Below are 15,740 nucleotides of genomic sequence, written 5' to 3'. Positions count from 1 at the left end.
CAACTCTAATAGTTAATGTTTTTTGCCTCATTGGATTTTGGACTTACTTGGAACCCTTTCTTCCTTCCTATTTCTCCCTTTTGTAATGGGCATGTGTATCCTATGCCTGTTTACTATTGTATTTTGTCAGCAAATAAATTGATTTCACAAGTTCAAAGCTGGAAGGCAAAATGCCTTAGGATGAATCATGTCTTGAATTGCACCCATATCTGAGTTAGATGATATTTAGATGAAAATCTGGACTTTAGACTTTTGAGTTGACATTAGAATGAGTTATGGATTTGGGGGCTACTGGGATGGAATACATTTTACATATGAGAATAACATGAATTTAGGGGGTCAGAGGTGTAATGTTATGATTTGAATGTTTGTGTTCCCCCAAATTCATATGTTCAAACCCAATACCCAATGCAGGACTATTGATAAGTGAGGCTTTTAGGGAGTGTGAGGGTCATTAGGTTATGAGAAAAGAACCTTCATCAATGGGATTGGTGCTCTTTTAGAAGAGCTCCAAGGGAGCTTATTCACTCTTTCTCCCATGTGAGGATGCAGCAAGAAGGTGCCATTTTTGAAGCAGAGAGTGGACTCTCACCAGACACTGAATCTGTTGGTTCCTTGATCTTATACGCTTAGCACTGTTATGTCTCCTAAACAGCCATGATCAAAGTTTTTGCTAATTTCAAGCAATCTCCCCAAAATTTACCATGTAAATTCAATCTCTTGTGCCATCTAATCTCTACAAAGCTACTTTAGTATACACAGAATAAGAGGACATTTATTGTCTTTACAAACACATATTTTTCTTGAGGATCCAGAATATTGAAGTGTCCAAATGCCATCAACGAACTTCCATATACTGTTTTTTAGACAACGTGACTCAACATAATTATAATTCCAAACAAGAAAACTCACATAATTACATCCAGTAACACAGAAAAAGCATGAGACAAACTTCAGTATTCATTTATGATTTTAAGAAAAAAAACCTCTAGGTAAACAAATAATAGATAGGAACTCCCTCAATGATGAAGAAACAGTGAAGGAACATCTTCAAAAACCTATAGTTAACATCACACTTAATTAAGAAAAACTGAATGTTTTCCCAGAAGAGCAGGAAGAAGGCCAGGGTGTCCCCTCCTACCAGTATTTTTCAGCATAGTAGTTATATTTCTAGTTGGTGAAATAAGGCAAGAAGAGTAAATTTAAAAAAACATTATAAAAGAAAACATTAAGCATTCCCATTTTTCATGTGATATAATTGACCACATACCAAATATTAACAAACATATCCTTAAAAACTTTTAGAGCTAAGACGTGAGTTTACCAAGGTTTCAGGACACAAGTTCAATACATAAAAATCACATTTCTCTAACAATCGTATGTGTGAAAATTAAAACATAATACCATTTAAAATTGTTCCAGTGTAAGCAAAATACTTACATTTAAATGTAAAAAGTACATACTGGATCTATATCCTGGAAATTATATACTACTGATAAAAGAAATCAAAGACTACCTATATAGTTGAAGAGACTTATCATATTCATAGATTGAAAGACAATATAGTAAAGATGTCAATTCAATTCTCCTCAAATTCACCTACAGTTTTTACACAATTTCTATCAAAATTCTCCAAATATTTTGTCTAACATAAGTTTATTCTAAAATTCATATGAAAAGTTACAGAACTTAGAATAGCCAAAACAATTTTGAAAAATAGTAATACGGTGAAGAGAATCACCCTGCCTAATACTAAGGTTTACTTCAGAATTAGGGAAATCAAGAGTATGCTAATGACAGATGAATAGACATGTAGACCAATTTAACAGTGCAGAGAACTCCAAAATAGACCCACAAAATATACCTAATTAATTTTTGACAAAGGTACAAAAGTAATTCAATGGAGAAAGAAGAGCCTTTCAACAAACAGTTTTTAACTAAATGGCCATACATAGGCAAAAAACAAACAAGCAAACAAAAAAACTCTTAAACTTCATGAAAGTGTTAACTTAAAGTTACACTTTAAGTTACACTTTAAGTCCACATTGGAATGTGGACTCCAATGTAAAATGGAATATACATTTTTGAAAAACACAGGAGAACAGCTTCATGATCTAGTTCTAGATGAAAAATTATTAGATTTGACACCAACAGCATGATACATAAAAGGAAACATGATACATAAAAGCTAAACTGGACCTTATGAAAATAAAAAGTTTTTGTTCTGAGAAAAGCTGTTCTAAAGAGGATGGGGGGGAAAAGCTACAGGAATGGCGTTAGCAAAATGGAGTAATAGGAGGTTCAAAGACTGATCTGGCAGCCATTCATGCATGAAATAATCTTCATCAGAACTCTGAAATCTGAGAGAGGGAAGAAAGAACCAATGTGGAGCACAGAAATGAGGAAAGACAAATTGGAAAATGTAGGAAGAATGATTTTACTTTAACCATGTCAATTCTCGCCCAAGCCTAACAGAGCAGATTGGAGAAAGATGCTCTCTACCTGGGAGCTCTCCCATTGGTGAGAAAGAGTGAAGTATGTGTCTGAATTTGCTGCAAATTCCAGCAACAGACTCACTCCAGGAGACCACATCACCAAGCCAGTCGCCATGAACCCAGGCTCCAGATCTACCCCTGCAGACCCAGGCCCCAGTCCTGTGCCAGTGGATTCAGACACCAGCACACTGCTGCAGACTTAGGCTGCAGGATAGCCCCAGAGTCCAGTAAGCTCTTGCAGACACAGGAACCAGAACTTCTCCTGTGTACACAGGTTTCTATACGCTAATAACAAACATTCTGAAAAAGAAAATCAAAGAAGTTATCCTGTTTATAATAGCTCCCAATAATACTTATGAATAAATTTAATCAGGAGGACAAACACCTAAACATTGAAATATATAAAATCTTGATGAAAGAAATTGAATATGGTACAAACAAATGAAAACATATCTCATTTTCACAGACTGCAAATATATTTTTTGTCCATACTATCGAAAGCAACCTACAGGTTCAATGCAATCTGTATCAAAATATAAATGACAATCTTCATAGAAAAAGAAAAAAATTCAAAAATTTTATAAAGCAACAAAAGTCCATTATTAAGCAAACATAACAAAGCTGGAGGCATCACAAAATCTGACTTAAAACTATAGTACAAATTGATAGCGTGCAAAATGGCATGGTACTGGCATGAAAACAAATACATGGACAACGGGACAGAATAGAGAACCCAGAAATAAATTCACAAATATACAGTCAATGAATTTTAGAAAAATATGCCAAGAATACACAACAGGGAAATGGAAATTCCCTTCAAAAACTGGTTAAGAAAACTGGATATTATAGTCAATATCCAGGAAAACTGGATATTATATGTAGAAACATGAAATTAGACCCTTATCTCACATCATACAAAAATCAACTCAAAATGGATTAAAAAACCCATAAGACCTGAAATTATAAAATTAATAAAAGAAAACATAACAGAAAATCTTCATGACATTGGTTTGGGCATGATTTTGAAGATACGAATTGTATATGCAACAAAAGCAAAAATAGACAAATTGGATTATATCAAAGAAAATCTTCTGCGTAGTCAAGGACACAGTTAACAGAGAGAATAAACAGCCTATGAAATGATAGAAAACATTTAAAACCCATACATCTGATGAGGAGTTAATATCCAAAATATAAGAGGAACTCTAACAAATGAATGGTAAGAAAATGATCTGATTAAAAACTGGGCAAAGTATATAAATAGAAATTTATTTTAAAAAGATACAAATCGCCAATAGATATTAGAAAAAAAAATACTCAAAATCACTAATAAATCATTAGAAAAATGCAAATTAAAACCACAATAAGACATCACCTCATACCTGTAAGCATAGCTATTATCAAAAAGACTAAAGATAATAAGAGTTGGAGAAGATGTGGAGAAAAGGGAACTGATATGATTTGGCTCTACGTCTCCACCCAAATCTCATGTTGAATTGTAATCCCCAATGCTGGCAGAGGGATCTGTTAGGAAGTGATTGGATCATGGGGGTAGATGTCCCCCTTGCTGTTTTCGTGATAGTGAGTTCTCATGAGATCTGGTTATTTGAATGTGTGTAGCACTTCCTCCTTCTTTCTCCTCTCTCTTCTCTCTCTCTCTTGCCAGCCATGTGGATATGTGCTTATTTCCCCTTTGTCTTTCACTGTGATTGTAAGTTTCCTGAGGCTTCCCCAGCCAGGCCTTCTGTACAACCTGTGGAACTGTGAGTCAGTTAAATCTCTTTTCTTCATAAATTACCCAGTTTCAGGTAGTTCTTTATACCAGTGTGACAACAGACTAATACAGAAAATTGGTACCAGAGAAGTGGGGCTTTGCTATAAAGATACCTGAAAATGGGGAAGCAACTTTGGAACTGGATAACAGGCAGAGGTTGGAAGGAAGCATTCAGCATGGGAGAAAGATGAAAGCCAGAAGACTCAGCAAGCCAGCTTATCCTAACTTCTTTCTTCTGCTTTTTTCTAGTCGGGCTGTAAACCACATTGAGGGTGGGTCTTCCTCTCCCAGTCCACTGACTCAAATGTTAATCTCCTCTGGCAACACTCAAAGACACACTTAGAAACAATACTTTACCAGCAATCTAGGCATTCTTCAATCCAGTCAGGTTGACACCTAATATAAATCAACACAGGAACCCTTGTACACTGTTGGTGGGAATATAAATTCATATAGCCACTATGGGAAGCAGTACATAAGCTTCTCAAAATCTGAAAATAGAAATACCATATGATCCACCAATTGCGCTACTGGGTAAACATCCAAAGGAACTGGATTCTAAAGAGATGTCCACACTACCCTCTTCAATGTAGAATTTTTAACAATAACCAAAACATGGAAGAAATCTAATCTAAATGTCCATTAATAAATGAATGGATAAAGAAAATATGGTATATATATACAATGGAATATTACTTAGCTATAAAAAAGGAATTCCTGCCATTTGCAACAACATGGATGAACCTAGAGGACAATAGGCTAAACGAAATAAGCCAAGCACAGAAAAACAAATGCTACATGATATTGCTTATATGACAAATCTTAAATAATAAAACTTAACAGAAACAGAGAGTGGAATGGTGGTTACTAGGGACTGGGGGAAGGGAGAAATGGGGATATATTAGTCAAAAGTTAAAACATTTTGGTTATCTAAGATAAGTAATTCCTAGAGATTGACTGAATGTCACAGTTTATATAGTTAACAATAATGTATTATGTACTTAAAAAATTCCTAGGGGATAGATCATATGTTAAATGCTTCTATGAGAAAGGTAACAATAATAAATAAGTAAATAAATAAATAAAAGATTGGGAAAAAGTTTTGGAAGTTATAAATAGCTTACAACATGGAAGGTAGTGATCATTTCACAGATGTATAATTATCTCTAAACTCATCAACTTATTGTTTATTTCTTTATCTTCTATTTATTTATTTATTTGAGACAGGGTCTTGCTTTGTTAACCAGAGTGGAGTGCAGTGGTGTGAAAGCCCCAATCTCCTGAGCTCAAGAGATCCTCTTGCTTCAGCCTCCCAAGTAGCTGAGACTACAGGTGTGTGCCACCTCACCTGGCTAATTTTTTAAAATATTATTACTTTTTTTAGAGACAAGGTCTCACTGTGTTTCCCAGGCAGGTCTGAAATTCCTGAGCTCAAGTGATCCTCCCATCTTGGTGTTTCAAAGTGGTTTTTGTATGTCAAATAAAACTATACATTCAACCAAAAAAAGTAAGTAAAGCAAACTACAGAGTAGAAGAAAATATTTGCCATCTTGCCTTTATGATATTTAAAAACAAACTGAACTTTAAAAAAAGACAATCTGATTAAAATAGGCTAGACATGATCCAATGCTTTACTCAGGAGGATATACTGATGACATATAAGTTCATTGAAAAAATATTGAATATAATTAACCATTAAAGAATGCAAATATCACTATGCACATATAAAAATGAGAAAATAATAAGTAGTGCTAACACCAAATGCCAGTGAGGATATGGAGAAACTTCTCACTCACACACTGCTAGTGGAAATGAAAAATGGTAGAGCCACTCAATCAAAGATTATAGCAGTTTCTCATAGAACCAAAAACATACTTAGCTTGCAAATCAGAAATTGCACTCTTAGAAGTTTGTCTTTCGACAAGGAAACAATACCCGTATTATCTCAGTTTCTGCAAGTGATGAAAGGAATGGCACAGCTTGGTCTTTTGCTTCAGATATTTGCATAGACTGGTATTAAAATGCCAGCCAATTTCATCTGAAGCTTTTACTAAAATGAATATGCTTCCAAATTTGTCACGTGGTTGTCAGAAGGCTGTTGTATTAACATGCTCATTTCCTCAAGGTCTTTTGGGTGGAGAACATACTCAGTTTCTTCCCATGTATTACTCTTCAATGTGGCAGCTTGTTTCATCCAAGTAAGCAATGAAGAAGGGGCAGGAGAACAAAATGAAAAATACTATCTGTTGTAACCTAATATTGTAAGTTATAGTCCACCATTTTTTCCATACTCTATTTGCTAGAAGCAAGTCACTGTGTCCATCCCTCACATAGTTGGTAGGGAAAGTGTATTATGAAGGGAGTAAGCAGAAGATGGTAAGATATTGGAGGGCATTTTAAAAGCTGAGCAGCGGGCCGGGCGCGGTGGCTCAAGCCTGTAATCCTAGCACTTTGGGAGGCCGAGACGGGCGGATCACGAGGTCAGGAGATCGAGACCATCCTGGCTAACACAGTGAAACCCCGTCTCTACTAAAAAATACAAAAAACTAGCCGGGCGAGGTGGCGGGCTCCTGTAGTCCCAGCTACTCGGGAGGCTGAGGCAGGAGAATGGCGTAAACCCAGGAGGCGGAGCTTGCAGTGAGCTGAGATCCGGCCACTGCACTCCAGCCTGGGTGACAGAGCGAGACTCCGTCTCAAAAAAAAAAAAAAAAAGCTGAGCAGCACAGTTCAGCTTCTAATGTTGCATATCTTTTAGACATAAAAACCACAAGAATTGTCAAGCTCTCCAGCATTCTCATTTCATTATAGCATCAGTTCAAAGCCTATTTCTTCATCTGAGTTAACTCCATCTGTGGATTAAGTTCATGGGTATACTTCCTTGAGTATTGCTCCTCCATTTGTAGATCTTTGACACTAGAGAGTAATCTGTCCCCAACGCCAACAATATATAATGGTAATAAAGGCATAGAATAACTTACAGATACTTTCATTCAAAGTGTGTGTGTTGGGGGGAGGATTAGAACTAAAAAGGAATTACTAGTCCATAGCAATTCTGAAATATCTAGAAGGGCTCATGTTGGGAGTTCCTTGATTGGCTTTCAAGGTTTCTGAATAATCTCTCTTGGCTCTCAGTTCTGCCTTCTCAGTTCTTATTTCATTAAGTATTCCTTCATTTTTCAGGAAAGATAGCACGCGTTTGCCTCTGAGCAATTGTCTCAGCCTGCCTCCTCTCAGTAGAATTTTGGGGGTCCAACAGCCTCTTTTCATTTTGTATTTTCTTTACTGGCAGTTTCTCAAAAACTGTGGGTCTCCTGTGAATCTCTTTGGGACTCATTACATTAAACAAAAGCCATGCTCTCAAATATCTTTGAAATGAACCATTTTCTACCTTGGGCTTCTGCTGAGATGGCTGAAGGACAAAGCTCTGAAGTTTCTAGATGCTCTACTTTTTAAAATTAGAGGATTTGTGAGGCACAGTCTTTCCTTCTTGAAAGGACTTTTGTATAACTGAATAAAATTCTGAGCCTTTTATTGTAGAACATTAGTTAAGAGTTGATCTTGACTAATCTTTTGGAACTCTTACCTAGTGTTTTATAGCCTCACTCTTGACCATGGTTTCCTAATAGTTCTTGGAATCCATTTCTTTATTTCAGCATCCTTTGCTGTCTGTAGAGGCTAAGATTTTTCAAAATCATCAATGGTTATGTTTTATTTAACAGTTCCCTCAGCTTATTTCATTTCATATTATATTATAAGCTGTTAGAAGGGATCAGAAGCTAGATCACCAAGTTATGTACATATTCTACTTTCCACATACGTGTAGAAGACAATATGCTAAGCTTTCTGCCACTATATAAAAAGAACCTTACTTCCTCCAGTCTTTAATAATATACTCCTAACTACCACTTGAGCCCTCACCAGCCAGGTCCTTAAACTCCGGAGTTGTCCTTAAGGTCCGTCCCAGGCAATTTAAGCTTTCTGTACCTTGGTCTTCAACATTCTTTTGGTCTCTATCTACTTCCTTGTTCTATATTCCTTCCCACTTTTTAAGGTATTTGTTACAGCAGCACCATATTTCCAGGTATCAAATCTGTATCAGTTATCTATTGCTGCCTAACAAAATTATCACCAAAATTAATGACATTAAACAACACATATTTATTATATCACAGCTTCTGTGAGTCTGAAATTCAAGCACATCTTATCTGGGTTCTCTGCTTCACAGTCTCTTACAAGCTGAAATCAAGGTGTTATCTGCTTTCTGGGACTGTTGTCTCATCTCTTGGTCTGACTTGCAAAGCTCCTCTTCATAGCTTGCTTGTGTGGTTTTGGCAGAATTCAGTCCCTCACAGGCTGTTGAACTGAGGGCCTCAGATTTTCACTGTCCCACAGTTGCTTTCCTCGTGGGATTTTCCAGGAAGGCAGCTTGCTTCAGCAAAGCAAGCAATCTGAGAACGCAAGGGAGACAGTCCATGCAAAACAGAAGTCACTATCTGTTCTCATCTTCTTTCTTGTCTCCAACCTCTAATCTTGTGACATTCCAAAACTTTTGTATTTTATTTGTTACAAGCAAGTCATTAGATACAGCCTACAGGCAAAGGAAGGGATTACACAAAGGAATGAATGACAGAAAGTGGGATCACTGAGAGTCATTACAGGAGCAGATCACCACATGAAGGTTTCTCAAGGGATTAGGGTTGCTGACACCAGATATAACAATTAACTAACTCATCCTCTATTTCTAGGTTTTGTTTTATTTTTACACATCAAATAAGCACCAAATGACATTTAAATGCAACACTCTATTTATAATTATTGTGCGAAATTTCAGATGCCACATAGTATCATGTTTTCTGGAACATGTGCCCTTGTACTGCAAGATTAACCAAGTCTCTAAAGCCTTTTTGTCCTCTTTTTATGTTATGATGACACAGATATAAGCGTTCATATATATTCATGCATGAGCCTGTATATGCATACTATAGCAATGTTTCCCAGTATAGATTGTTTGGTTTCAAACCTTTTGTACACTTGTATTTTGATCAGATACAAATCAAATAATTTAAGAAATATGTAAAGTCAATTAATGTTCTTTGTGAAACAAGGAAAATGGGAAACTTTGTATTAGCATTTTACAATTTAAAGCTACCAGATGTCAGTTAGTAAAATCTTGTGCTTAAAATATATATATATAACTTTGGGAGGCCGAGACGGGCAGATCACAAGTTCAGGAGATCGAGACCATCCTGGCTAACATGGTGAAACCCCGTCTCTACTAAAATACAAAAAAAATTAGCCGGGCGAGGTGGCGGGCGCCTGTACTCCCAGCTACTCGGGAGGCTGAGGCAGGAGAATGGCGTGAACCCAGGAGGCGGGGCTTGCAGTAAGCTGAGATCCGGCCACTGCACTCCAGCCTGGGCAACAGAGCCAGACTCTGTCTCAAAAAAAAAAAAAAAAAAAAAAATATATATATATATATATATACACATACACTTTTTTTACATAAAGACTGATAGTATTTTAATCCAAAAAGCAACGTAATTGGATAACTTAGGCTTGTTTTAATTATCATTTAAACATCACATGGGAAATAAATGCCAGCACAAGTTTAAATCCACTCAATATAATTGTGATAGTCATCATGGAATGCAGTATCTGATAATCAACATAATTTAACACAGCTGAATATAAATTATCACATTTTTGTTACCATTTCTGGACCACACATGGTGCCATCAGCCACATAGGCATTGTCTGTTCCATCTGATCTCATGGAGGACCCAGTGGCTATAGATACACAGACATGGTCTTGAATATATGAATAAACTGTATATTGAATGTCACTTTTATAAGCATTTTTATGCGGCTGAACACAAGCTAATTTTCCACAGAGAACATCCCTGGAAGTGGAAAGCAAAAAATTCCTTATCAGTTTATCTCTTAATGATAACAAGTTCCAAGTGAGTACTGCATAGATGGTAACATAAATACTGTTAATTGACAGTACAACACTTGAAAAATGCCAAATTAAAACATTATTTTATGGTGCACAACAACTAAATGCAACTGTCTTAATAGCAGAATTGAAATGTATATGCTTAACTCAGATGTGAAGACATGACTTCATTTCCTATTATAGAGCCCAATTTTGGTTCTCTAGGTTCCAGTCGTCTTAGACTATTCACATTTTACCACACTCTGGGAGAATTAGTCACTTGCCCCGGTTTGATATAGCTTGGCCAGCCTGGTCACTTATTACACAAAATTTGCTGAGAGTGGCTAATTGCATTTCTCTTTCTGTACATTTTATTGTGCCTATCATTCTTGTCATGATGTATAGACAGTACATTTCTGCTGTATACACACCCTTCATTTTGATCCACAATTTCTCCCAACATACAGATATTTCCAGCATATTTAACTTATCTGTTAAAAATTTAAGAACTTTTAGATCCCCTCCATGCCACAAGCATACCAAAGGTTATCTTATCCCACAGATGCTTTATTTCGCCATTTGTAATCTATCATTGGGTAAAATACTGGCTTCTCTATGAGGCTAACAGTATTTCTAGACTATGCTCTGAAAGACAATCTATGTAACTTTTTTTACTTGAAATTATTGAAATCTAATTATCAAATACCATCCTCAATGAGAATAATCATTTTTAGCCATTGATCTGCGTCTACTGAACATGTCATTATTATTTAATCAAAAGGCTCCTCTTAGGGAATTTTACCCATTTGTCCTAAAAGACCATTTGAGGCTTTTTCAGTATCAGAAGAATAAACTTAATTACATTAAGAAGTAAAGATTGAAATGAGATTAAGAGCTGAAACCTAAATTACATTCCACTTTTGTCTTCTCTCCAGCATAACTTTTCTACTTTCTCAGGTCTCGATATTTCTTTTGATTTTGGCTCCACTCTCTTTCTATAGAATGTATTCTAAACCAGACTTGCATAGTACATATGTATCCTTCTAGTCTGGCTATCGAGTACAAATTCTTGCTCCAAGTCCATTTTCCCAAAATTTGCACTTATAGTTAAATTCTTAGAACTATTTTTTTCTTTTCTGAAAAGGAATCGCAGTCTGTTTAGATGAGATGATGTATGCTATTCAATTTTAGTTTCATCTAATGATGATATTTCAGGAAAATTCATGTACTATTATCACATAAGACAAAGTCCAAAGGAGTCATGTTTACTAACTTTCACAATTTCTTCCAGGTATCTTTTATCTTTTTTTATGAATAATCTTAAATTAAAGGCAGCAAATGTGCCTCTGAACATCAGGAAGAAGATTAAGTGGGGGTTGTCATACCACCATCTTCTGTCTTTGTGGGGATCCACTGTGGTGTAACTGAGACTGCTGGCCCCTGGTGCTCTGTATTAATATCCAATAGGTGTGGCTGATTATGCAGGGTCTCCTCCTGAGATTCCCACTCATCAGTACTTTCTTTGTGATTCTACCTTTCTTCTTTCCATGTACTAATCCTCCTGTGTTGGGGCAAGTGGGAAGTTCTGCATCTTCTCCACAGCATACATATCCATAGTAATTTCATATAAGGAGGAGGGTGATGGAGGATACTACTTTAGTCCCACCCAACTGGATACCTTCTTCATCCATTTCTCATCTTCATAAAGGAACCGTATTGTTTTTAACAGTACTGATAGTGGTGCTTACCTGAGGATTTTATTATGGTTTTTCCTGGCTATGTCTTTGAGACTAAAAGAAATGTCTGCTTCTCCCTGAATTAATTATATCTAATTTTTTTTATGTTATTCCCATTCTCTTATTTTGTGAATCTGGCTCTGTTACACATTTTTGTGACTCTTTAATTTTCAATGAAATTAAGGAAGATAAAATTAAGGAAATATTCGTTATGGGGTAGGCACTTCCTTTATTAGATTACTGGATTTCATTAATCCCTTTATTACATGGATTATAGTGACACTACGTCCCAATAGTCTGAATTTAGCTATTAACAGATACTTCCATGCTTTACATATTGATGTTTTGGACACAATCAGCAAAAACAAAAATAACTTTCTTCTTCTCAACAATTCTATGTCTTAAAAATCAAAGCTTGAGGTTTGCTTAATTGTTGCTATTTACAGACTTAATACAAAACCTCATTTGAATTCTCAATATAGAGTAGCAGTTCTGATTTCTGGCACTGTGTGTCCATTTTCTTCCTCTGTTACTAAGTATTAGCCTTTTTTTTTTGTTTTTTTTGTCCAATCTCATTTTTAGGATGATATCAAGGGAAAATAATAGAAAATCCTGAATTTCATAGAAAAAAAATGTATGCATTGGTATTTGAAAATATTCCCATGTTATACAATTTAACGTTCATTACTACTTAGTATCTCTTGATAAAAACACATAATTTTTATGATTCAAATAAGTAATCATTTTCTACATACGTACTTCCTTTCACATGGTAATGGTTGTGAATTTTTAAAACCACAGTTTTCAGATCTTTCATGCAGAGAATTAACTTCTTTAAAACAGGCAAATGGAGCACCTTGAGCACCTTAAAATGCAAACATGTCAGTTGAATTATCAGTCTTAATATAAATTAAATGTCAGTAACAGACTGAGGAAATTTAATTTCAAAAAGATCATGTACTTACTGATCATGCTTTTGTTTCTATGCATACCCTGTCGATGCAAGTAGAAAGAAATATTGTCTTATCTTATACACACAGAAAATGATTATATCTATTGCAATAAGTTATTTCATTTTTAAAACAATATGTTTCTCTTTCTGGTGGGAGCAAATACTTTCTAGCCTAATGAATATTGGGCTTGACCTTGTAACTTCCTCTTCTTAATGAAATGAGAGATCTGAAGCATGTCACTTACGGACAGAAACCTCTGGAACTTACATAGTTTTCCAGAGTCTATCTCCTGTCCTTTGTAGCACATGTGTTTTATTTGGTCCTTCCAGCATGCTGGCTATCCTTTGCTTATTTTGCCTGACTAGTATAAAATCACTGATGGATTAGATCAATGTTACGTTTTATGGGAAGTCCAAATCTCTTCTACTATATTATGATGGAGGGGAAAAGAGCAAATGTAACCCTGGAGAAAAATTCTAAAAGAATCCTGTTATCCACTCTCTGTGAATGTAAACTATTTCTAATCTTCTTTTCAAATAGGGATAGAAAATAATACACTTGCCAAGATGGCCGAATAGGAACAGCTCCAGTCTGCAGCTCCCAGTGTGATCAATGCAGAAGACGGGTGATTTCTGCATTTCCAACAGAGGTATCTGGTTCATCTCACTGGGACGGCTGGACAGTGGGTGCAGCCCATGGAGGGTGAGCTGAAGCAGGGCGGGGCATCACCTCACCCCAGAAGCACAAGGGGTTAGAGGATTTCCCATTCTTAGCCAAGAGAGGCTGTAACAGACTACCTGGAAAAATGGGGCACTCCCACCCAAATATTGCACTTTTCCCAAGGTCTTAGAAATTGGCAGACAAGGTGATTCTCTCCCGTGCCTGGCTCGACAGGTCCCACGCCCACAGAACCTTGCTCGCTGCTAGTGCAGCAGTCTGGGATCGATCTGCGAGACAGCAGCCTGGTTGAGGGAGGGGCATCTGCCATTGCTGAGGCTTGAGTAGGTAAACAAAGTGGCCAGGAAGCTGGAACTTGGTGGAGCCCACCACAGCTCAACAAGGCCTACTGCCTCTAGACTCCACCTCTGTGGGCAGGGCATACCTGAACAAAAGGCAGCAGACAACTTCTGCAGACTTAAACGTCCCTGTCTGATAGTTCTGAAGAGAGCAGTGGTTCTCCCATCATGACAGTTGAGCTCTGAGAAGGGACAGACTGCCTCTTCAAGTGGGTCCCTGACCCCCGTGTAGCCTAACTAGGAGACACCTCCCAGTAGGGGCCGACAGACACTTCATATAGGTGGCTGCCCCTCTGGGATGAAGCAATATTTGCTGTTCTGCAATATTTGTTGTTCTGCAGCCTCCGCTGGTGATACCCAGGGAAACAGGGTCTGGAGTAGACCTCCAGCAAACTTCAACAGACCTGCAGCTGAGGGACCTGACCATTAGAAGGAAAACTAGCAAACAGAAAGAAATAGAATCAACATCAACAAAAAAGTCATCTATACCAAAATCCCATCTGTAGGTCGCCAACATCAAAGACCAAAGGTAGACAAAACCACAAAGATGAGGAGAAACCAGAGCAGAAAAGCTGAAAATTCTGAAAATCAGAGTGCTGCTTCTCCTCCAAAGGATCACAGCTCCTCCCCAGCAATGGAACAAAGCTGGATGGAGAATGACTTTGACGAGTTGACAGTTGGTAATAATAAACTTCTCCAAGCTAAAGAAGTATGTTCAAATCCATCACAATGAAGCTAAAAACCTTGAAAAAAGATTAGATGAATGGCTAACTAGAATAAACAGTGTAGAGAAGACCTTAAATGACCCGATGGAGCTGAAAACCATGGCACGAGAACTTCGTGAGGCATGCACAAGCATCAATAGCCGATTCGATTAAGTGGAAGAAAGGGTATCAGTGATTGAAGATGAAATTAATGAAATAAAGTGAGAAAACAAGGTTAGAGAAAAAAGAGTAAAAAGAAATGAACAAAACCTCCAAGAAATATGGGACTATATGAACAGACCAAATCTACGTTTGATTGGTATACCCGAAAGTGATGGGGAGAATGGAAGCAAGTTGGAAAACACTCTTCAGGATATTATCCAGGAGAACTTCCCCAACCTAGCAAGGCAAGCCAACATTCAACTTCAGGAAATACAGAGAACACTGCAAAGATACTCCTAGAGAAGAGCAACCTCAAGACACATAATTGTCAGATTCACAAAGGTTGAAATGAAGGGAAAAATGTTAAGGGCACCCAGAGAAAGAGTTCGGATTACCCACAAAGGGAAGCCCATCAGACTAACAGTGGATCTCTTGGCAGAAACCCTACAAGCCAGAAGAGAGTGGAGGCCAATATTCAACATTCTTAAAGAAAAGAATTTTCAACCCAGAATTTTATATCCAGTCAAACTAAGTTTCATAAGTGAAGGAGAAATAAAATCCTTTACAGACAAGCAAATGCTGAGAGATTTTGTCACCACCAGGCCTGCCTTACAGGAGCTCCTGAAGGAAGCACTAAACATGGAAAGAAAGAACTGGTACCAGCCACTGCAAAAAGAGGCCAAATTGTAAACACCATCGAGGCTAGGAAGAAACTGCATCAATTAATGGGAAAAATAACCAGTGAACATCATAATGATAGGATCAAATTCACACATAACAATATTAACCTTAAATGTAAATGGGATAAATGCCCCAATGAAAAGACACAGACTGGCAAATTGGATAAAGAATCAAGACCCATCAGTGTGCTGTATTCAGGAGACTCATCTCACATGCAAAGACGCCCATAGGCTCAAAATAAAGGGATGGAGGAAGATCTACCAAGCAAATGGAAAGCAAAAAAA

At 37.0% G+C, this 15,740-nt stretch overlaps 1 protein-coding gene across 32 annotated transcripts in view; it reads right to left on the bottom strand.

Annotated features, from left to right (window-relative positions):
• The window catches only part of LOC101866649 (disintegrin and metalloproteinase domain-containing protein 18-like), a 149,868-nt gene that overhangs the window by 31,117 nt on the left and 103,011 nt on the right, over positions 1–15,740 (bottom strand). For 29 of the 32 annotated variants that reach the window (XM_065519118.1, XM_065519117.1, XM_065519120.2 and 26 more), the window contains 2 exons: positions 12,700–12,805; positions 9,980–10,169 (listed from right to left, as the gene is read on the bottom strand). The exons of 1 other annotated variant lie outside the window; for it this stretch is intronic. In XM_065519118.1, the coding sequence (XP_065375190.1) occupies positions 9,980–10,169; positions 12,700–12,805 (296 nt within the window). Of the gene's footprint in view, positions 1–9,979; positions 10,170–11,739; positions 12,806–12,905; positions 12,934–15,740 lie in introns of those variants that run through there. 2 more of the 32 variants (XM_073998680.1, XR_012416377.1) reach the window with 2 other exon arrangements.

This window comes from Macaca fascicularis, chromosome 8, assembly GCF_037993035.2.
Source record: "Macaca fascicularis isolate 582-1 chromosome 8, T2T-MFA8v1.1".
Classification (NCBI taxonomy): domain Eukaryota; kingdom Metazoa; phylum Chordata; class Mammalia; order Primates; family Cercopithecidae; genus Macaca; species Macaca fascicularis.
Note: the sequence above shows the minus strand (reverse complement) of the source record. Positions and strands in the feature narration are given on the sequence as shown.